Consider the following 23991-nt stretch of genomic DNA (forward strand, 5'->3'; position numbering starts at 1 on the left):
TTTGGTGTCTGCTTGGTCTTGCATAGTTCTGGGTTGCATTATTTACAGATTACTTTGCTTTAATTTTCACTTGATATTTGTATAAACTGATGAGAGGTTTTTCAAGATGTGTTACTGTGCATTAGTTTCAAATACAGTTCATCTTTGCAGACTGCAGACTTCATTTAAGAACTCAGGACTGAACAATTATTAGAAAAAAATGTGGGCAAGGGATGAGTGTAAAATGGAGTAGATGATTATGAGCAAACCTGCAAAAAGCAAAATGCAGAAATTTTGATGCTGTGACAAAGCTGGATTGGGTAGACTGTGCTAAAAGGGGGTGATAAAATTGACTGACTGATGAGGAAGACGACCACAGGAGTGGCATTTGGACTTATGAAGTTGAATGCAGTGGCAAGGCACACAAGGTAGAAATAAATAAGGATAATGGAAACAAGATATGACAACTGAAACAATTATGAATGAACTAATACTAGATAGTGGACATTTTGTGCTGGAAGAGCAAGCAGACAGGTAAATGTTAGGCTTAAATAAAGTTGAGGTCAGAGTAAAAAACTTCATTCTGCTCTTGGCTTTCAGGTCTAGGTTTCATTAAAAAGATCATACTATCAAAACTGACTGAGTTCAGAGGATGTGGGAAATAGGGAATAGGAAAAGCTATGAAAAATTATTACTTGGGCTTCCAAGAGCAGAGCTGCATTTAAAAGGAGATATAACTCAAGTAAAGGAGACTATCTTAAAAATGCTGAACTTACTGGGGCTCTTCAATTATGTAGTATGTATTTTGCCTTCATTAAACAATTTTTGAGATAAAAAATGATTCAGCCAGTAAATGGGTACTCATAAAATTCTGCTTAAGAACAGTGCCTTGCAGAACTAAAAAATTAAAAGAAAATGCATTAATTATTATTCAAGAGGGGGATAACTTCACTGAAGAAGAAGAAATTATCATATGGTTCAGATAAGGGAATACTTAGGTCGTTTGCATTGAAAAATTACGTGGAACATCTACTTTAAAAATAATTACTGAACTGAACATAGAAGGAATATTGTATAGTTTCTGTTCATCAGTGGACTTACTGCTGTATGTCATACATGTTAGTGTCAATAATTGAGATCTGAGATGTTTTTTTAACCAGTGATGTTGCAACAGAGTATATCAATATGTACTTGTGTTGTACTCCGTTGCTTTGTTACTTTAACTGATCTAAAGTGCTCTGGTTTACCTTGCACCAGCAAAGATCTAAATGCCTCCAGGACTGGTTTTTCTATAGACTGTTGGAATAGCAACTTTTATAGATGCTAAGCCAAATGTTAGTTATTAAATGCAAAAGCCTTTTCCACACAGTATTATGTTAAAAGCAAGAACGTTAATAACTGTAAGGTACTTGTTGTTATATGATTAGTTTTGCCAGATTCTGTATTTTTTATGTTTTCTAATTTGGTTCTATGGTTTGCACTGCTGGTTTGTCTTAGACTGATGAAGCTTTAAAAATCCTTTGTGCAAGTGGCCTTTAATCCAAAGCAGAAGAGCTCCAGCTCTTCAGATGGAACAAATTAATGTTGTTAACCAACTATACTGTTTTATACAAGCCGAGTGCCTGTTTTCCTTAATTCTGTAATAGATGAGATCAACAGTTCTCCTGTGGAGGGCTGGGGACTTCTAAGAGAGTCTGCAGCATGAAGCTGTGACTCAGCCTACCCCTATCACACTTTCTGATCCCAGATCTCTAAACAGGATTAGCTAGCAAGACAGTTGTCCTGTTTGAAAATATAACACCATTATTGAGAAGGAGGAGCATATTGTTCCACCAAGTAGAATGTGCAAGTTAAAATAATCTGGCAGCTACACAGAATCTCTGTAAAAATCAATATGTTCTATCTATAGGTTCACAGAGGCAGGAAGCACTTGCTGGTTGTGCTGGGTGCCTCACCAGCAGATCTCCTGCAGTATATTTTTCAGGTGCATCTGTTTGGGTTTTTGTTTTGTTTGGCAGCTCAGGCTTGGCTACAAACTAACATCCTTTCGCTGTCTCTCTGAAGAATATCCGGTTTCTTTGCCAGCAGCTTTCTTCCAGGAGCTTTGTCTCATTTCCATTGCCTTCCCCCCACAGCTGTCCTCCAGAGTTGTCTTCTCCCAGTTGAACCGCATACACTGAAGCCTTTCATTGAGCTACTATTCTGTTTTCCAGCCCTATTAAGATATATCAGTCCTTGCCTGTGGTCAAAAGCTGTTTGGCTTGATCTGATCTAGAGCTACACAGACATTTTTTAGCAAAACAGAGCATTGTTGCAAAGTGCTTGCCCTCTCTGTCAAAACATCTCATCTTGAGGACTCCGTCTCCCAAAGTACCAGGCTGGAAGATCTGGCAGGTCTTGCCCTAATCAGGCTTTCAGGATTTCTCAGCCCTCCTACTGGAAAGGCATTCAGCTGCCTCTTGAGCTGTGGAGCTGGAAATCCCATAGTTTGTGTAGAGCTGCCAGTTGGGGCTGAACACATGGAGCTTTGCCTTGAGCCCATGCTAAGGGATGAGCAGGGAATTTGGAGTTCCTTTCTCTTCCCTGCCTTGTAGGATGCAGTTTCCATTGCCTCTAGAGGCAGTTTACCAATCTAATAAATCTCTTTCACCTATATTAGGCAGTTATTCTCTCAACAGTCTTATTTCATAAATCATGTACATAACTAGGACCAACTACCAGTTAGTTACTGGATGGAAACAAAATTAGGATCTCTGTATTTCCTTCAATTTTCGCATTTTCTGCATTCAGACTTCTGTGCTGAAACAAGTAACTTTTGCTAATCAGTATTTCTTTGTAACTGCTTACTGAACAAAACAGTCAATATGTGCATTTAATATTTTGATAGGAAAACATTGATATTCATGCAAATGTAAATATCTGTTTGAGAATCTCTAGCTTTTACAGCAACAATATTATTTGTGTTCTATCATTCCGATTTCATACATAAAAGTCTTTTGGGTTGAGGCTCTGGATGTTTGCCATCAAGTGACATTGAATATATGTATAACTGCACTAATTATGAAAGAAAATGAATAAAATGCACAGATATAAACGTTTTGGTGCACATCAAATTCTGTCATATAGGCTTAGTCTAGTTTCATTAAGCAGAACATTGGTATACAAGGCCTGCAATAGCGATGTGCAATTTCCAATAAAGGTTCCATGCTAACAGGTGAAACAATCTTTAGTGGCACTGTAATATGTCAAGAGCTTCTTCCATTATGTTCACTGTAATGCTGAAAACAGTAATGTATGAGAAATGAATTGCTATAAGTACTGTGGTCAATGCATTAGCTCTCTAAGTTAATGTTCAGAACATATGTTGCTGAAGCATTCTTACAGGAAATCATAATATACATTTTCATTTTTTGATCAGAGCTAAAATAAAGCTGTTCCACTGAAAAATGCTTGGAAATTCTCCCAGTGGAAATGCTATTTCCAGATTCATCACCCATGAGAAAGAATACCAGTTAACTTAATGGTGAAACCATTTAATCCGAATTTAAACATACAAGGTTGCAAAACTCATGACAAAATATTTAAAGACTTTCAAAATGACAGTGAATTGGTTAGACTGTTAGGCTGTGACTTCCAGGCAACCACTGAATGGCAGCCAGCACAGACCAATTAATTCATTGGGTACCTTACAACGAAACTAACTGTAAGGAGCGGTTGGTAAGACGCCATATCATTGTGATGACTCAACCACTTGAAAAACAGTGTGGAAAATCCTCAGATACTGTAAAGATTGAGAATGAAGATCAAACCTGCATCAGAGACAGTAGTGGCATGTTCTACAACATGGCTTGACCAATTCATAGCATATTACAGCTTTCTTCCAACACATGCACCTGATTTTTTTTCTCAAGCAGTCTGAGTTGAGGAGAAAAGAGGTCTTTGAGTACCTCTGTACCTTGAAGTGGCTGGCGATGGGTGGATGCCTGGAGTTATGAGTTTAGCTGATTTCAGGTGTCTTCACTGTTAGCGTCTTAAGGATATACATTTTTCCTTCAGTTTACCCTAATTTCTCTATTCATTTCACTCCACTGAGGGGTGATTTGGTTCTTGGTAGGCATTCATATCCCCTGTTCTGTGTCCTAGTAAGGTCAAGTTTATGCTCTTCCTGGCATGTAGCAATATACAGCTATGATCTACTTTCACTCTCTTTTTCATTTGTCTTTAGGCCTGACCTGTTTTTCAGTTAATTCACCAATTACTTCTCAGGCTCCTTGATTGTTTCATATATTTCTCTTCAGTCATCCTTGTATATAATCTGGCTTTCTCTGCTTCATGATGCTGTGGAAATTCTTGTCTATGCCATGAGAAGGTCTGGGGATTTGCTTTGTCTGGAGGTTGTGCACCTCTCCCATTTCTGTGCTGTAGACATTTGAGAGCTCCAAGGAACTGATATATATATATATATTTTTAGACTTCTCAATATGCTATTTTTACCATCACAAGATTAATTGATTAATTTTCAAATTAGATTGAAGAGCTTTTGTGATAAGTGGGACTAATAATAAGCTGTAGTGATGATTAATATGTATCTAGATACTACATCTGAATTTCAAGGAACCTTTTTTTACTAACAATGCTTATGCATTTTTATTTCCATAACATTTATTCTTTCTGATATGTTTCTGTCCTGAACTTTTTTTTTCATTTTCGCCTCTGGCTTTTTTCCTCTCTTGTACAATGTGTATTTTCTCAAATGGATCTAGAACAGCATTTTTATTATACTGACAAGAACAGTAACACCTCTGTAGACTGTCCTACAGCAAAGGCATGACAGAATAAATGATCATAAATAAATAACTTCTGTGGTTTCTATGTATCCAGTCATTCAGGTCTTCTCTGTGAGAGGCAGGTGGTCTGGCAAACCGTTGCCTTGCATGACATTTGAGACCTAAAACAGATACTAGCAGGAGAGATGTGATTGTTATTTTGCCTGCCATGCTTTAGGATTTGAACCCCAATCCCAAGTGCATGACGAAATAGGCACTGTATACTACAGAGTATTGATAGACCAGCATTACTTGAATTTCAGTGTTTTATGCCTGTTTGGCTGTTTGTTCTACATGGTCAAAGTGCTATTGGCAGTGGTCACTTTTTTGATCAAAGAATTTGGATACTATTTGTGACTTGTGGAAAGACTTTAAAGTGGGGCACGGATGGCCCATACTCAGTATTTCTGTTACCTACGTATCAAACAGGAATAAATATTTATTTGCTCTGCATTTGTTTATGTGTAATTTATGCTGGCAGTCTCTGGGACAGAAGGTTGAACTCGCTACAGTTGCAAATATATTCTCACAAAAAGTCATACTAGTTGATACTGGAGTGACTGTATAATCCAGCTTTTTTCTGCATCACTTTGCCTTTCTTTTACGCACATTATCGTGGTTTCTGCGTATGAAAAATTTGAAATGTAGGAATATCTGACAATGTGTCAACTGCATATCCTGTTCTGTATTTACAAGTCACTATCTCATACTTGATAGAGCAGTTTCTAGAGCACATGTTTAAGTGCAGTGGCTCTGAGCACAAGGGGCTGCATGACAATGCATCACCGTACAGCACTCACATATTTGTTCACAGCTGTCCTTTGGGAAGGGAATATGCAGTCTGCATTCAAAGAGTAAAACAAAATATAAGCACAGATGAAACAAAAACATGTAAGGGGAAGACCCAGTGCATGAACAAATTCTTCTATAATGTTTTTATCTTAATTTATGTGCATTTTGGAGAAAGGATTGTCATAGAGGTTTTTAAGAGAAAATGTGTCCTGATCAACCTGGTTTTCCTGAAATTTACCTGATTTTTATTGTTCATATTAGCTTGTTAAAATGTCTAAAACAGCAAAAGGAATTACATAAGGGATGAGTAGTGGATCTTAGGGGACAGACTCTTTAACAGGGTCTGTAGTAACAGAACAAGGGGAAATGGTTTCAAACTCAAAGAGGGGAGATTTAGGTTAGATATATAAGGAAAAGGTCTTTTACAATGAGTGTGGTGAAGCACTGGAGCAGGTTGCCCAGAGATGTGGTGCCCCATCCCTGGAGACTTCCAAGGCAAGACTGGATAACGTCCTGGGCAACCTGATCTAGCTGTGGTGTCCTTGTTCATTGCAGAGGAGTTGGACTACATGGCCTTCAGAGGTCCCTTCCACCTCTAAGGATTGTATGATTCTGTGATCTTTGGTAACGCAGAAAATGAGACATAATAACAAAGGCAGACATGAGGTTCTCGAGTTAGAAATTGGTAGCAACAGATTACTAAAAAAATGACTAATGTCAAGAGATTCAGTTTTCCAAACTGCTACAAAATAATTCTGCAAGCAAATGTGTAAGTGTCTAATTAACTATAATAAGTATCCAATCAGCAATTACAATTCATGTTCTATTCTATGAAAACAGAGATATTTCTATAGAAATATCCTACTGAAAATGAACGAAGCCAAAGATAAATTGCAACTTTCAGCAGTAGACAGCTGTTCCCCGAGGGTTATTGTCAGGCCAACAACATGCCAGTGCTATACAAAATAGCCCACTGCCTAAGTGGAAGGGAACGCGAGTGACAAATGTGGTATTCAACAGAGCTTGGTATTATGGAGGTCAGAGTCCTTGGCTGATGGGAGGAATAGACCTTGCCAGAAGTGCCAACTAGTAAGGGAATGTGTTAAATAAACATGAATGAAAAATGTGCCTACAGAGAAGCATGTGTTTCGCTTTTTTGTTACTGAAATTAAGTGGGCAATAACTATATAAAAATACTACTTAATCTCTTCAGAGCCACGTTTCTAGTTTTTAATGACTAAGAGTATTTTGGAATATTTCTCAATTTTCAGAATTTCAAGCATTTTAGTAGAAATGGTAATTCTTATTTTAATAGCCAGCTCATCACGTGGCGCTCTGGAAGCTGTGTGAATTCTCTGTACCGTTACCTGTTTCCTGTCACTGAGATGCAGTGGCATTAAACAGCAAAATGTCACATTCCTCTAAAGTATGGTTTGATAAATCATATTATCCACTCAAAACCCCCTGTACACACCTGAAAGGAGAGCTGTAGGACAATGCTTGTTGCTGAAATGTGCAACACAGAGTGTGTTTGCCTCTGTTATTAAAGAAGCTGTTGGCAGAGGACATTTACTAAAACCATCACTTTCTTGGACCCTCTTCCAGGTGGGATCCCATTTGTCCTCACAGGAGAGTTTTTCCAGCAGTCTCAGAGGCCGGCCGCATTCATGGTAGCTGGGACAGTCAACTGGCTCTCCAACTTTGCAGTCGGACTGCTCTTTCCTTTCATTCAGGTACTCAACATGCTTGATCCTTGATGTGCTATAGTTGTTATGCTGTTAGTAATTTTTTTGTAATAGTAAATGTATTTTCATTGAAGTGAATGGAATTTCTACTATGTTTACGATGCATTTTAATTGTACTACCCATATGTCATCTGAATGTCTCACGAAAAATTGTTCTTTGAAAAAATTAACAAATACTGTAGCAATGAACAGCCCTAAATGGCAAATTACCAACAGGAATGCTATAGCAATGTGATCTGATATGATGGCTGTGTCCATAAGTCAGGCTGTCCTTGCCGTCTGCAGTCATTATGACATCCATATTCAGGTTTATCCTATGCTTTAAGAATCCTTATTAGTCTCATTGGAGAATAAATACAAAGGAGGTGTTACTGCTGTTTGTGATTTCTTAAAACAGAAAATTGTATGATGCATTGTTATATGCAGTACTGTACAATAGTATTTGCAGATACTTTAAAATTATATCTTACTCTAAGCCTGTATAAGTTAACTATCATTTGAGAGTGAAACTGCTTTAATTAAGTAGTTCTGTTGGAAATTATCTGTCTGAGAAAATTTATGAGAGAACTTGAAAGAATTATAAAATCTGACCCTTGGTCTACATTTGACACAATTTAAAATTTCTTTTAAAAGGAAAATGACTCTAATCATTTTGATTACTTGGATCACCTTCAAAAGTTAACAGCAATATAAATGCTGTCATCCTTCCAAAGTGTGCTACTGTTAACATTAACTTCAATTCCACTACTCTGAGCTGTAAGTGTTAAGGGTTTGTTTTAATGCCCAGTGAAATCTGTGAGTGTTCTTCACCAGTTTTACAGGTCAGAGAAAGGACGTGCTGGTTCAGACTTTTGAGGTGAGATATTAAAAAGCAGGTAGAGTTGACGTCATTAATTTCCCACTGAGGTCATTGGAACATCTACCAAATTCAGCAGAGAAACAATTAGACAAATCCTACGTGTTTTTGAAAACTTCACTTTAGTCATCAGCATCAGCATGAATTTACTCAGCTCAGGATTCTCCCTGTAATGTAACCTTTTTGTTCTGCTAACCCCTTCAATAGGTCTCCTCTTTCAAAAGGTCCTCAGTAAATTCAAATATAAAGGCAAACTGAATTTTCCATTTCTTTCACATGCACATTAATGCCTTGTGAGTGTTTTACTATGCATCCATATGAAGTTTGCTGTTGCCTTGGGAAATCTATGATTTTGCATCATAAAAAATTCCTTTTATGTGATTACAGGAATACCAGCTTAGCTTTAATGAAGAAAATTATGTTTCCATATTACAGAGATTTTGGCTTTTAAAAAGCAATTCTAAAAGTGCACCTAAAGATGAAAGCACTGTTATTCAGACTATGATTTTAAAATCTTTTTTCCCAAGATCAAACTATAACGTCTCATCATTCACTAACTTTCTCCTTTCTTTCAGTTTCAGTCACCTTATTCTCAGAATTCATCTTGTGTCTCACCTGAGCAGCAGTAGCCTCTCATTAGCTCATTTTTGCAATCCTCAGACAGAAAAAAATCTTTAAAATGTCTTCACGGAATGAACGAATAATCCTTTCTGTGTATTTAAGTGCTAATCTGATTGCTTGAGAGACAGCAGCCATTTCTCTAATCACTGGCATGCTTCCACAAGATTGTCCCAAACTCCCGGGAAAAAAGATATTAACATTAGAGTTATTAAAAAAAAATCACCTGATAGTTAGTATTGCAAAGGCCACCAATTAATTAGTGTGTTAGATTTTCTCCTCTCAACCATCTGTAGAAATATGTAAGAGAATAAAAGACTGGCTTGAGTCATACAAAAAAATGTAATGAAACGTGAAAATCCACTATACAAATCAATTTTTGACAAATTGCAACAAATTTAAAATGTAGCTACTATTCCAACACTCATTGTTGCCTATTTAAAGCATTGTTTGTGCAAACAATCAGAACTGAGCTTAAAATGACGACTAATATGTAATGAATTTACAAGAACATCTGATACTGTGTGATCAGTAGGTCTCAAACTGTGCATTTTATTGAATTGCTTTAGTGTAAAATAAAATTATTGCAGAATCACTGCTGCATGAGATACATACAGAGAAATTATAAGAGATCTGGTTTAGGTCTATTTTAGACTTGTGTTCAAGATAAAGCTTGATCTTTTGCAATATCAAACATCACTGAGTGCTACTCAGCAGTGTCGTTTTCCTCATGTCTTCACTTCATAGAACCATTTAAGTTAGAGAAGGACCCTTAAGATCAAATCCAACCACCTCACACTACCAACCCCACCACTGAACTATGTCCTTAATACCTCCACAGTATCTGGTGGAATGTTTTAAAAGACCTGTAAGTTCTAAATAAAGGCTTGTCTGATTTTCAGCTACGTTGAGAAGCCAGCAGAAATGCTCAGGGTTCAGCAGCTCCAAGAAAGCTTGTAGTAGCTGGTAGAACCAAGAACGAACTCAGACTCCTTTAAAAACAGAATCCTTTCCCCCCGTTTCCTGTTTGTGATGATTTAATTGATGTGGATACAGGGCAGCAGCTGGGCCTGTGTCACTGTCATGATAGATAATATGGATTATTTCTTCAGCCCTGTATTATGTTTTTGATGTTCAGACTTAGAAATTATCCATGATCCTTTATGTGAATATAATCCTATAAAAAGTGTTTTAAAGCACCTTATTACTTGGAGGCCTTACTTGGAAAGCATGTAAAAGTGCAACAGTTCTCTTTTATTTGTTTCTGTCAGGTCAGTCTTTGAAAATGTGACCTTTTAATACATGAAATCATTTTCAAAATTGTAAAGGAGTCCTCCAAATACACAGTTTCTTGAGATCTAAAATAAGCCTTTGCATCATGGTATCTTGATCACCCAGACAAATAATCCTCATGTATCACAGAACATGTATCACAGCTGAGCTTGTAGTGCATGGATGTGATTTGAAGTTGCCTCAGAGACAATTATTGAGAAGTGCTAGGTGTTATCCCTACTGATGAAGTTCACTTCTGCATTTTGAAATAGTGTGTGTTGATGGAAATGGAGTTTTAAATTCTTTATGATATTGACAGGGTAATTCAGCATAACAAATACATGAATGTGGCATGTCAAACTCAGAGCATTAGTTTTCTGTGTGTTCCTAGTGTAATTCCTGGTTCCAGATGATTTAGTTGCTAGGAATATGAAACAGATCCTCTTTGAGGAATTGCTAAGCTAGCCTTAACACCTGGAACAAAAGGGATGTCATAAAACAGACTTCAAATATTTGACCATCACTGGAGATCTATAGAAGACATACAAAAGACATGCAGACAAGTGTCCATCAAGGACTGAGACTACCTTACTAATAGGAATGTGCTACCTGGCATCTGTGTTCCTGGTTTCCCATGATTTTATTGACATTTGAAGCCTTAATAAGAGGAAGTGTCTCATTAAGCTTACACAAGTGGCTTAGAAGGCTCTTTTCAACTTTTTTTTGTTGCTGTGTTACATCAGTAGCCACTGCTGAAGTTTGTGGTGGCAGAATCCCAGCTCCAAAACAGTGAGCTGACAGCAGCAATTGCTCCTTCCCTGCAAATTATGAGGGAATCGTAGGAATAATGTAATGATGCTTTGAGTTGCATAATCTTGAAAAACACAGAGAATTAGAGGAGAAAACAAGAAACATGTCAATGAGGTGAAAGAAAGCAAAACTAAAACTATTCCACCTGGAGAAAAAATGTGAAGTAGGAAATGCTGACTGTGAATGATAGAAGACAGAGAAAAGATCAGTTAGTTTCTTCATTTCAGAAGGATCAGAAGGTGTTAAACTTTTCGGACTTATCAGAGGAAACCTTGTGAATTTCACAACAACTTGAGCAGGAAAATTTGAGGGATCCCTAACCTGAAGGCCTTCAAGGTTATATTAGTCATCCTTCTGAAAGCTTATTGCTGCTTAATATATTTTCTCTTTTATGGATAATAAGAGGAAACAGATCATTTTCCCTGTGGCAGTAGTGATTCATTGCCAAAAAAAAACCCAACCAATAAACCTGACCGGAGGAACTCATGCATTCTTTTTTGTCTTAAGCTACCAGCCCTCAAAGTGACTGATTGACTTCTGCATCTCTATTTTCTAATTGCACTGGTGTGTGTTTTGTGTTTGCAATTCTGGATTACCACTGAAGGTCTGATGTAGCTTTCAAACTTACCAATTAGTTATACAGTGATAAATATAACATTGCACCTATTTCTGTAGTAAATTTAACAGGTTTCACCCTTCACCTATCAGATGCTTTGTTGCAAATTGTTTAATCTTCTGCTGAACAGAAGAGAGTGAAGGTTTTGATAGGTTTTTAATTGTTGACTGAAGAGCACAAGTGAATATATTTCAGGTGTTGGCATTTCTGTAAGTTATTCATGAACCATAAGGAGCTCATCCTTCTGTGTGATATTTATTCCAGTCCTTGAGTTAATGAAGAACTTCTTAAACAGAGGAGTGATGGATAGCTAAATAACATGCTTACTTGCCCGTGAGCCTCCTGCTCTCGCTTTCTCGCAGGCACATCTATAAACAGAAACTGTTTCCCAAACACTCAGATGGATAAAATCCAAATCTTGTACATACACAAGTAGATACAGGCACACACCTATTAATGTAACCAGTCTTAAAATTATTACCTGTGGGCATTTTTTGGCATCCCCTCTCTAAATCTTCTGTTCTATTTTATTCTGCTGGATAGAAAACCTGGGACCTTTCCTGACTTTTCTGGAGCCTGTGGTTCAAGAATCTGTTGTAAAGAGTGAATGATAGCTGGTAGGAATGGCTATGCTCAGGAAGTCTGGATTGTGAAGGACAGGACAACATAGTAAATAAGAAATATGAGTGTTTACATGTGTGGAAATAGATGCGATGAGCTGAAGATAGCAGATGGAACAACAAACTACAGCAGAAGAAAAATGCTTGAAAAGCTCTGGTAGTATTCAGCAAATGTTCAGCTGTTACTCTTCAAAAAGGATTTCAGTGACAGCCTTCTGCACCAAGATAGGTCAGCAGCACATTAAATCACACGTTATCTAGGGAAAGGTGCTGTTTTTCTAAAGTATTGTAAAAATACAAAGAATTACTAAGAATTAGCAGCTAATTTCAGGACATGACAAGTGACTGTGCTCTTTTCATTATATTCTGATGCATTCTTAATTCATTTTTCAGTTTCTTCTCTTAGAATTTTATGGGGCACTTAAAGACTACATGTTAAAGCAATATTCTGCTGCAGAAGTTTTCTGTCATAATAATTTTCCAGTCTAGAAGAAGGACTGCAGAGTCTCTTTTTTAAGGTGCTACAGTCATGGTATATATGGAGCGCATATTCAAAAAATACTAATTAAAATACCTCTGTGTATTTTATTGAAATTGGAATCTTTCAATGGATATACTAAATTACATTGTAGAATAACACACTTTCCTTTCCCAATAACATAGTGGAAACAGAAGTAATTCAGAGAGGAATGAAGGAAAACAGTCATTTTTATCAGCCATGAATGTACTTGGCGTTTCCTACTTGATTCTATTAATATCCCATGCTAACGGTTTTGTAATAAGTATGTTAAAGGAATAAAGATAAGGGGATGCGAGGAGTTACCAGGGATCACAGAGGAGTATTCAGATGTGCTTACAGGTCTACTATCGCAAACCTGACTCTGCTCCACGGTGGAGTTAGGCTTTTGCTTGTGGCACTGTGGGCCTGCGTCCCTACAGCAAGGAAAGATAGAGTTTGAAACTTGAGAAGTGCTGGGGAAGCAACTGATGGAGGTCTTCAAACCTCTTCACATGGTTGTACTAGGAAATGATGTAGATCCCTGTCTAAATGACAAAGAAGAACTTAACTGCTGCTGCAGCTGCCTAGAAAAAAGAAAGAGAACTTGAATGGGATTCATTTACCATCTTTCCATCTTCCCAGGTCTACGTGCAGTCCTTGAGGACTGCAGTGACTTTTCCCCTTTTACTTCTGCCCCAAGAGAAGCTTGCATTATCTCAAAATGGATAACATTTCTCATTCTTTTGTAGCATGTTTGCAGCATGTCTGAGGCAATACTTCTACAAGCTGCATGGTGTTCTGCAGCCATTTGACAGAGCAATAGCATAGTATATCTCATTTTTTCAGGGACTAATAAACACCAGTGTGCAGTTTGATTTTTTTGTCTGGTTATAAAAAGCATTGTTTTTACAAAGTCATAGTATTTATATTTATCTACCAACATGTACTTTCTTGTGCTGTTTCTTTGAAACTGTAGATTGAGGCATGTTGATAAACAACTTTATATTGTGTTGTGGATCTGAGAGATGAATGCTCACACCTTATCAAAGGTTTGCATATAAGTCTTAAGTTATAGTTGATTGCTGACACTTCAGGTTGGAGAAACAAGCAACTGTCAGAAACAACCTCTGCAATTCCTTTCTGGCTCTCTGGCAATGGAAAGGGCTGTGCTTTTTTACTGTAGATAAGTCACTAGATGTGAGGCAGGCCTCAATAATAAATGAGAAACTGATCCTCTGGTGTAGGAGGTTAGGGCTGGTGCTCCAGATGCTGATGCTGAAAGGCAGAGGCAACTACTGAGGTGACAGGAAAGTAAAGCAAATGGGTGTGTGGAAGGTCATATCCCTGAAATAATGAACATTTTCACTAGCTGTTTTTTTAAGCACAGAACTCAAAGACAATACTGTTTCAATTTTCATATGCATTCTTCATATGTAAGCTTTTAACTTACATTAGAAATAGAGATCTGAAAGAGGCAGAGTACAAATTATCACTAGCTCGAGACTGAGTAAACTTCAGCTTTATCTTTACACTGACTACAGTGTCTTGAAAAAATATCGTGCTTTGATCTGTGATCCAGATGGAGCTCAGTATAATATGGAGTGCTGCTGTCACACAGCTTGTTCAGATTGCTTATTACTATGATACAAAGACCTATGTGTGTGTTTATTTTCCCCCTTTCAGAAGCTAATTTATTTCCCTCACTGAAGTTATACTTGTGAGTTCCTACTGGAGGCTCTTCTGAACTTCTGCCCTTTTTCTCTCTTATTTTTACACTTGAGATTTCTATTCATTTATCTAGAAAGATTTTCCTAACTGTGTAATAATTTGTATTGACTCTTTCTGTTAAGAAGTACAAAAATTTCAATAACAAATGTGTACACAGAAGTCTATATGCAGGTTCTCTCCGTCAAGTAATTTTAAGTTATTTTATATCTGATACGTGAACTACAGTGTATGTATCCGTGGGGAAGTGGCTGAAGTACCCCTCAAAGACAAGAAAATGAAATGTAGGCTGTCAGGAGGTTAAAGAGAAAAAAAATGCTCTTAATTAGAAACAAGCTGCTTCAAGTATAGAATACAAGGATCTGTTATGTTTATGAGGAGGTAATAAATGTATGAGAGTTTGGGATGAAATTGCAGTACATGCCTTTGAAAATTGCTCTGTTTTTTACTTAATGAAATACATTTCATGTGGGAGCTCTGTCATTCTTCATTGTCCTCCACCTTCAGTGGAACCTTAAATTATATCTGGATCTTGAGGACAAGGGGCAAAGGACACAAATTCTCTCATCCATTTGCTTTCATTCAAACATGAATTCGAACAAGACCAAACATCCACATGAATAACTGTTTTGTTGATGACTTTTTTAGTAAGGCGTCAAACCATTATTGTTTGATATCATTACCTCAAATATCCAATTTGACTGCTACTGACTCTAATCTTCATGATAACCTCCAAATGCAAGCCTCCATTGCCAGTGCCAAATGTGCAGTGACATTTCAAGTTGAGAATTTAGAGACTGGGAAGATAAAGGGATACACTTGCCTTCCACTTAAAGCTTTGATGGTGCTGAAGGAATCTTTCCTGCTTTTTTCAACCTTGCAATTGAACTTTTAGGGCAGATATTGTATGTGTTTTCTTCGATTGCCCCAACTCCACTATATTGAAAATTATTTTCTTATTGACTTCACTATTATGAAATGCAAAAGCAAATAAGAAAGCAAAGATGGAGAACAGGAAGTCCCTATCTAACACTCAGCAGCAATTGATGGAGAAATCAGGCAGAGTTCATAAAATATTGCTGTTCTGAAAATAAAAACTCAAATGGAAATTGAAATACATTGTCTAGATACACATTTGTTTCTGGATAATGTTTCCAAGAGTAGTGAAAGCCTACAAAGATAGTTCAGTAGGAAGGAATCACATTGGTATCACATTTGGAAAAAAATTCTGACATTTGCTGGGAGTCAGAAGTACTGTTTTAAAAACGTTTCTTTGGTGAGCTTGCTAAATCTGATTCAGAATTTGTTCATTTGTGCATTTATTTTCTGTATATGACCAGGAAATATAAATTTTCCCATTTTCAATATAGCAGTTGTGCCTAGAAATTAATCTTTATCATAAAACGAGTTAAATCAGTAAATAGCTATCTATTGCCTGAGGAGCAAATATGGAGGAGTTTCTGTTGGGTTGGCTGTTGGTTTGTTTGTTTTATAAACCCTAAAGAGCTCATCATTTTAATGCTAGGATTTCTATTTACTTTTGTTTACTTTTTAGCTTAGGAAAAAAAAAAAAAGCTCTTTTGTTCATCCATTCTGAGCATTTTAAGTCACAATGGTAAAAATTAAGTATTCTTTAGCATTTTGTTTAAAGAGAGATTGGGGAAAAGCCTATACATTTTGCATAATGCCAAAATCAGCCCTATATAATCTGAGAATACATTGAGCTTTATGTTTAAAAAGATGTTGCTGTCTGCACTTCCTTATTCATACACCTTAATTACAGAGCTACAAGCTACTGTCTGAGTCAGGTTTGATTTGCCATGCTTGGGATTTGATTTGGCAGAATTGTTTAAGTGCTTTGACGTTAATTCCTTTTTGTGGTAATCAAATGCATGTCTTAAATGAATCGTTTCCTGATTTCCCACTTTTCAGTGAATACAGGGCCTTGATCAGCTGCAGAAATATGAAGAGGATAAAAAAAAAGTGTAATTCAAGACTCAAGTGACAGGACATTTATAGAAACACTGGGTTTTAAATAGCCTCCTTAGAAAGCCAATATGAAAATAGAAGGTGATGAGTTTAAAAGTTTGTTCTTAACTTTAAAATATCCTGTGCATCCTTGAAAAATTCCCTCTAAGTCTACTTTGAAGAAGATTTAGTAGCCTACTGACTAACTAGGGATATCCAAGCTGCTCTCCTGGAGAGATGGCAGCAAAAATCATGTCTGCTCTTCTCATACCCTCTACTGGGAGTCCAGGAAGGCAGGTAGCCTTCCATAGCCCATGGAAATCATGGTCCTTCAGGGACATTTGTGTATCTGAACTTGACTCTGAATGAATAACTATAAGCCTCTCAAGAGGTGGAGCGCTGGTTATTCAGGAAACCACCTGAAATATTTGGCAACTTTGAACCTCAGATGTTCATGAAGGAGGATACACTGAAGAAATAATGGAAAACAGATGGAAATACATGCTTCTATCCCATGTAATTAGTGAAATTATGTTCAAATGTATAGAAACATATTTAACTTTTCAAATTTTATCATGTGTGTTATCAATATTCTTATGTCGTTGAGAATGCATGTCAGTAGAGGATCGTGAGACCACACCCAATGGGCCAAGTGCACAGAGTTGCAGAGTATCTGTGCTTTGCATGGCCACCAAAGGCTTACACTGAAATTCTTCCCCAGTTTTTTTACTTCCACTCCAGTCCATCAGACCTCCCTTGGAATGAGCGTGGAGTAACTCGGTGCTCACACTCTTCTCAGCACATTGCCCCACCTTCAGCATCTCTTGACAGGAACATCAGATATAATCATCCATTCATTGATTCCTCCCTCTGGCGCCAATCAATTCAGAATACATCAGAAAAAGATAAAAATGAATTAAAAATCTAGGCTGAGCTGTATCCCTTTCATGTCCCATTAAAGGTTTCTTTTGAGTTAGGATTCAAGATTTGATATTTACCTTCTGCTTTATTCTGCATTTCTGTCTTAATTCCTTTATCAGTGTGCAGTGCAGATAGAAGATTTCATGCTTATAATGGGTAATGTAATTTACATTCTTCTGTTGCAGACACAGATTCAGAAGATATTATCTGAACTCTGAGTTACACAGGCTTATGGACATGTTTTTCTTTTCTCTGTGTGTAAAATGATAGCCTGTTTTAAAGAAATATTATGACTGAACACTAGCTCATGAGAAAAGTTACAATCATTTTCTGATTGCTCTGTGGTGCTCCTCTCCAGGAATTAGGGCTCCATCCTGCTGAACATGAGGAGAGCAAAGTAATGGTCTCTTCCTACAGAACTCATTTGCAGGATTTATAAGAAGGAATACTTTTTATCTTGTTCTCTGTGAAATTTCATCTGGATGCCCCTGGGGGCTATATCTAAAAGGAAATGCAGAAATTAAGGACAGTAACTTTATTACCAGTAATTGTAAATATATTATGTAAAATAATTGCAAATAAATTGTGCAGTCATGACAGTATTCAGTGCAATTAGAAAAGGTTTCAGTTAGCACAAATCAAAGAAGTTAATAAACACTAATGCAAATAATGGTCAGCAAAGAAATAATCAGGAGTGACAAAACTGGGAGAAACCTGTGGCAGCAATACCAAGATGCACAGTGAACTGGTGGCCAGGCTAAGTGCAATGGCTTGCTTGCATCAAGGAGAAAGTCTAGTTCAATGAACATCTTAAAATGGGAAAAACATAATTCTAGATTGGAACCCTACCACTGCAGTGAACAGTAATTTCACATGCAGAGAAGCCAGATGCAAAATTTGGATTTGTTAACATGACAGAATGATTTATGAGGCACTGTGAAGTTATTTTTTCCTGTCTACTAAATTCATTTGCTTCTGCCTCTATATAAGCTTGAAAGCCATATCAGTTTCCTTCCCAGAATATTTTTCCTCCTCATCACCCGTGCTCATTGGCTTGTGATTGTCAGGTTGTTCAGGAGTTTGCGCTTCTAAGATTTAACAAAAAATGTGTCAGTGATTTCAAGAGTCCATGGGCAGCTTTTCAGAGGATGCACTTTCAAGCCTTACCTATTACAGTCAGGAGCCGAGGGGCTGAACTAGGTAATGAATTATCCATGGAAAACATTGTGACCAGGCAGCCATGAAGTTGCAGAAGTTTATTTTTTTTTTCTTCCTTATTCCACACATAACTTCATATTCTTCTTCCATGCTAGATATTATGTATACTGAGCAAGTGAAACATAAAAACAGCCCCAGGAATTGCATAACCCCTTAGAGTTCCTTATCCTCCCTATAGTATAGAGGTATTTAATGATAGTGGACGTGTAGTAGAAAATTTGTGGAAAGTTGGGGTTATGTCATTGTTTAGTGTTGTTGTGATTGTTTCACATATATACATTTAATGGCAATTGTAAATATGTATGTCCAGGAACTCACAACCACAAATTTTGACCAGTGTTGACTATGAACTGTTGTTATTTTCCACAGAGATTTCAGATTTGCCCCAACAATGAGTAGAAGATGGAGCATTCTGCTTCCTCCAGTCAAACACCTCAGATTGTGTCTGAGATACGAATTTCTCCCCATGCTCAGTATTCAAAACCTCACACAAGGCACTGTGGAAAGATTGCCTTATTTGTGGATCTGGAGATGCCACTTTTTGTTAATTTTGCCCTTGTTAATTAAAGCAAGTAAGAAATGTTCATTAGACATTTGCTTTAAGAGCACAAAATGAGGTAAATTAATACAGAAAGGAAGGAGCTCGAAAACAGGTACAGGGATCCTGGACCCTTTGAATTTCTTCAGGATTTAGGGATAGTAGTTCTTACACTCATCTCTAGCAAGAAAGAAGTGCATTTTATGGATTTTTTTCTTCTTGAAGCTCTTGTAACCTTGGAAATGATAGAAATGTCTGCCTTTTTTCCTCCTTGTTTATCTTGCAAATCTCAGAGCTGTAACATCTGTGACGCTGATGCCTCTGGCTATGACAGGTTTCTCGTGTGTCATGTACAGCTGCAAGATATTGCAAAAGCATGCCTCCTTTTTTGTACCTAGAAATTGAGAGGTTGTGTTCAGAGCAGTCTGATGACAAACCTGCCTTATCTCCATCAGCACTGCCCAAGTGCAAGGCTGGGTCAAGCTGTGTAGGCAGCAGAAGCCCTGCTTCCCCCTGCTCCTTGTGCACCCAGCCCCAGCCTGGTGCCTCCCAGCACCTCTGCCTGCAGCCTGTTGCTCCGTCTTTGGGCCACTGGTGCTGGAAGAGCTGCAGATTCATGCATTTTTGTGAACTTCTAAGGCACTCTGACTTGCAGTGAATGCCAGCACTTACTGTCCTTGCTTAAAAATTGCTCCATACCACCCACTTGGACTGTCACTCCATTCCTGATGTTGATTTTCTTTTGGCTTTTTTTCGCCTTGATGCATGCGGTGACCATATCCCATGTGTTTTCTGTTCACAGAGTGGTTTGCAAAACTACTGCTTCCTCGTGTTTGCTGCCATCTGCTTTGCAGGAGCAACCTACCTGTTTTTTGTCCTGCCTGAAACAAAGAACAAGACATTGAGCGAGATCAGCCATGCATTTGCCAAAAGAAATAAAGTCTCCTTGGAAATGCAAGAAATGAACCATTACCCAGAAGAGAGGAAATCAAGTGCCGAGCAAGAATCAAACTTCACTTCTTCAGTGGACAATGGGGAAGCAAAACAAGCAATCGTGTAAAACAAGGATGGTCTTTTGGGGTGGCTGGGGGAAAAATGTGTTCTTTTCATTGAGTATGTTTATAGTAATTGTATTTTTAATGTGAAAACATGAACTACTTCCTCCTCAAATATGTTTTTAAGCGAGTACAGGTGAACTTGTTAGCAGCTAGGGTGATGTAGGGGAAGTTGGAGGCAGAGTAGCAGCAGCTGTTTAAATAAGTAAGTGCCAGAGTTTTCTTGAATGCCTGCAAAGTAGTGGGGTGGAGGAATATAGACGTGGGGAAGCATACTGGCTGTGGGAAGCAGTAGTTGGCCAGGCACTGCTGTGTGCTGATGGTGAGGTGTGTGTGCACCTGGCAGGAGATGAATGGGAAGGAGTGCCAGCAGGGATAGGGTTGCTAGGAATCAATGTGAGCCAACCTGAAATGGGACTGGCTTGCGTTGCTCCCAGTCAGTAAGCCTACACATGAGAAGCGAGGAAAAAGAAAACAGGTGACACTCCTCCAACCTTCCAGTCCTTCTCCAGCTATTTTGGATTTTCTCTCCTTCTTATGAAGACCTCCCAGCTTTTCATAACTGGGGAGCTGCAGGGCCTGAGGGGTTTCTTTATCTGTCCCACAAATTGTGATCTATCATTTTCCTATAGTTTCTGAGTTTGCTGGCACTGCATTTCTGTGAGATAGATACACATATTTTTCTAAGATTATTTCTAGAATTTTTAGTATGAAAGGGAATCTAACCCTCATATTGAAGGGTACTTCGATGGTAGTTTTAGGGTGTAGCATTGAAAAGAAAATCAAATGCCAAGCTTCCCAAGGGTGTTTTTTGTTGTTCATTTTTCTTTGGGGTTGGTTTTTTTTCTTATTTTCTGTTTGTGTAAAATGATAACCAATTCCTCTTTTTCAAGTTCCTTTTAAAACAAGTCTTAGGAGCCAAAATTTCCCTGAGACTCAATAAACATCATTTAACACTCAGATTTTCAAAGGAACTTGAGAACCTATTTCCTGGACATTAATTTAATTTGGGCTTAATTCTGAAGCCCTGGACCTTCTCCATGTTTATAAGTTTCTAAGCTATTTAATGCTCTTTAAAACTGGCCTCAAGGTCTGCGTAATGTCATGATAGCAAGACTCAGCAGGTTGCCAGGTGGTAGGTGATCCATTGCCTTTCATTTAGGATATTTTTAATGAACTTTTATTTTCAGTTTATAATTATAATAATGTTTTTTCTTGACTTTTTGAGTAACTTGGATGCTGAGGGTGTAAATAAGCATTTCAATAGCTGTTGTTTCATCTGAAAAGTCAGTAAGTCTTAGTGCTACTCTCTGTGAGGAGTACAGCACAGGAAGCAAGTGCAGCATTTAAGTAGAGTCAGCTGCTTCCATAAGTTATATTTACTAATGCATAAGTTCATAAATTTGGGATATTTTTTAATATATATATATGTATATACTCATATATATCCAAAATACAAATGTATATATGACTATACATATATTCATAAATAGATAGAGAAATAAATGGAGAATTCCCTTCTATTACTTGTTCTGTTCAGACTTCCCTACAAATAAGCTGCTTATTGTTTTGTACTGTAAATTAAGATCAGAGATCTTGATAGCTATTACTTCTAAATGATGTATAGGGTATACTGTGATTTATTTATTTGTGATATATTTGCTGCACGCACTGTAAGCGTAGATTACCTAATAGGGCAATTTCACCACTGGGTAACAAAAGAAAATTGTTCTGAGACTTTATGCCTGGATTTATGCTATTTTACTGGGATAGAGATTCAGCAACAGGTAAGATGAAAAAAAAGTTACAAGTAAGGAAGAGAGTTAAGAATGGAGAATCAGATTTAGGATACTGGTGCTACTCTTAAGAAACTGAGTAAATCAGGACTATACCGGTTGATAATGAGATATAGAAGCAAATCAAATACTATATAGAAAAATGAAGAAAGGCGTCTTCAATAACCCCTTCTAAAGTTGTATACGTAGCAAATGGATATGTGTTTTTTTGGTGGCTCTTGTTGCCTACACCACATGTTACATGAGGATTGTTAAGTGGTGGTTAGGTAAAAAATGATCTCGAACACCACCCCAGCAGACCATTTCCAGAAGAAATTCTTCTACTGACTGTAGGGCAAGACTGGCCCTCTCATTCAGGTTGAAAATTACTTTGCAATTAGGGCTCCTGACATGAAATGATGTGATCTGACCGAGATGAGGTGGCTGGACTAGAATCCATTATTATTACAATTAGAAAAATGTAGCACTCAGTGCTATTCATTGATGCGCATTACAGCAACATTATCAACAAGTAATGCCTATCAGATAACTTCAATAAAATATCATGTTGGCCTGATAGAGCAGTTCAGTTGGGCTTCTGCAACAGGATAAAATTATCTTACAATTGCTTACAGTTGTATCTGGAGCCCAGCTATCAAACATGTTGATAAAAGGATGTTCAGTAGAATTTCATATTGCAGCTCAGGAGATTGCGCAGTAATAATAACAATAGGGGTTGTGTCCCCCATGCCCATCTCTTGCCATAGCCCAGATAGACACTCTCCAGATACACACTTTCTGCAGACAGTGACTGCAGATAGGACAGCAGTTGCCCCTCCTTTGCCCTTTGATCCAGCCCATGGCTCAGTTGCAAATAGTTCCAGCCTCCAGATGTGCACTGGTGCAGGTGCTCTACTTGCTGGCTAAGGAAGTCGCTGCTGTCTCCTCTGCCTGAGGGTGTGGAAGTTCATGAGGAAGCTGCAGATGTGCAGGTACTGCATAACTTCTCATCTCTGACCCTGAAGAGAGTTTTGTGTTGTTAAAGTTGTTTGGTAATGTTTTTTTTTATTTCCAATGTTATGCTGCTATTGCTTCTCCAGCAATGAGAGGACAACACAGAAAATATCACCAGTGTGCTGTTTGATTTACTTGTTGAATGTGTCAAACTGTCTGCGGCCATGTGTTTGTCAGTGGTGCTGTGTGGGGCCAGGTTCAGTTCTTCTGTTTCAATGAGACACCGTTACGTGGTGTTCTTTTGTACAAGCATCACTGGTGGGTTATGTGTGCATGATCAGCTATGTCCACGCACAAAGACAGCAAAATAAATATTTGGAATTAAATATGTGATGGAAGTTTTCTTATGGCTAAATCTGAATCTCCTCAGCTGTCCATGTTCAGCTCTCTGAACATTCCGTATGTCCCAGTACAAGGCTGTACGTCCCTTCATATGAATGACTCAACTCAATTTGGACTCTGCCTTTGGCTAGTTGGGAATTATGGGGAAAAAAATCCAGCCCTGAAACTGTATATTTTATGGAGTATTACTTATATTCTGCTTCCCAAGACAGATTCCACAGTTTATTCTTTCATATGTTCATATTAGGCCGTGGAAATAAAAATACTGGCATCAGTGAGGGGGAAATGATTAAAACTGGCTAGTGGTAGAAATAGAGTTATTGAATCCAGTGGGCCTTTTTTTGCAGAAAGTTGCCATTTGCTATCAGTAATTTTGAGTTGCTAAAGCTCTACTTTCTGATGTGAAATTCAGTCAAATGACTTTCTGGTACAGAGATATGCAAAACTCGAGATCTCAAATATGCATAAAACTTGAATTTCATACTTTGGGTTCTGAAGCCAATTTTCTCTCCACAAGGATCTGCTTTGTAGTGGGGGAAGATGTATTTCAGCCATATGGGAGAATTTTCATCTTCAGGCTCAAATGCAAAAAAAAAAAAAAAAAAAAAAAACCACCAAAACAACTGAAATGTTCTTTCTTCCTTTTGACTATTTTTATGTGCTTTTCCTTACAGAGATCACCATGCAAACTATTACAGCTCCCATGACCTCATACAGCAGGAAGAACAAATCAGAGTAAAGCATGATTAGGAGACACCTGCCGTGTTTTTCTTTCAGCCCAATTCCAGAAAAAGCATCTGAA

The 23991-nt window shown here is 37.7% G+C and overlaps 1 protein-coding gene across 3 annotated transcripts in view; it reads left to right on the top strand.

Annotated features, from left to right (window-relative positions):
- The window catches only part of SLC2A9 (solute carrier family 2 member 9), a 107731-nt gene extending 84558 nt beyond the window's left edge, over positions 1-23173 (top strand). For all 3 annotated transcript variants that reach the window (XM_046940740.1, XM_040699483.2, XM_420789.8), the window contains 2 exons: positions 7203-7330; positions 19806-23173. In XM_046940740.1, coding sequence (XP_046796696.1) covers positions 7203-7330; positions 19806-20063 — 386 coding nt within the window. In that variant the 3' untranslated portion in view covers positions 20064-23173. The remainder of the gene's footprint in view (positions 1-7202; positions 7331-19805) is intronic.
- Positions 23174-23991: the final 818 nt, after the last annotated feature.

Source organism: Gallus gallus, chromosome 4 (genome assembly GCF_016699485.2).
Source record: "Gallus gallus isolate bGalGal1 chromosome 4, bGalGal1.mat.broiler.GRCg7b, whole genome shotgun sequence".
Taxonomy (NCBI): Eukaryota; Metazoa; Chordata; class Aves; order Galliformes; family Phasianidae; genus Gallus; species Gallus gallus.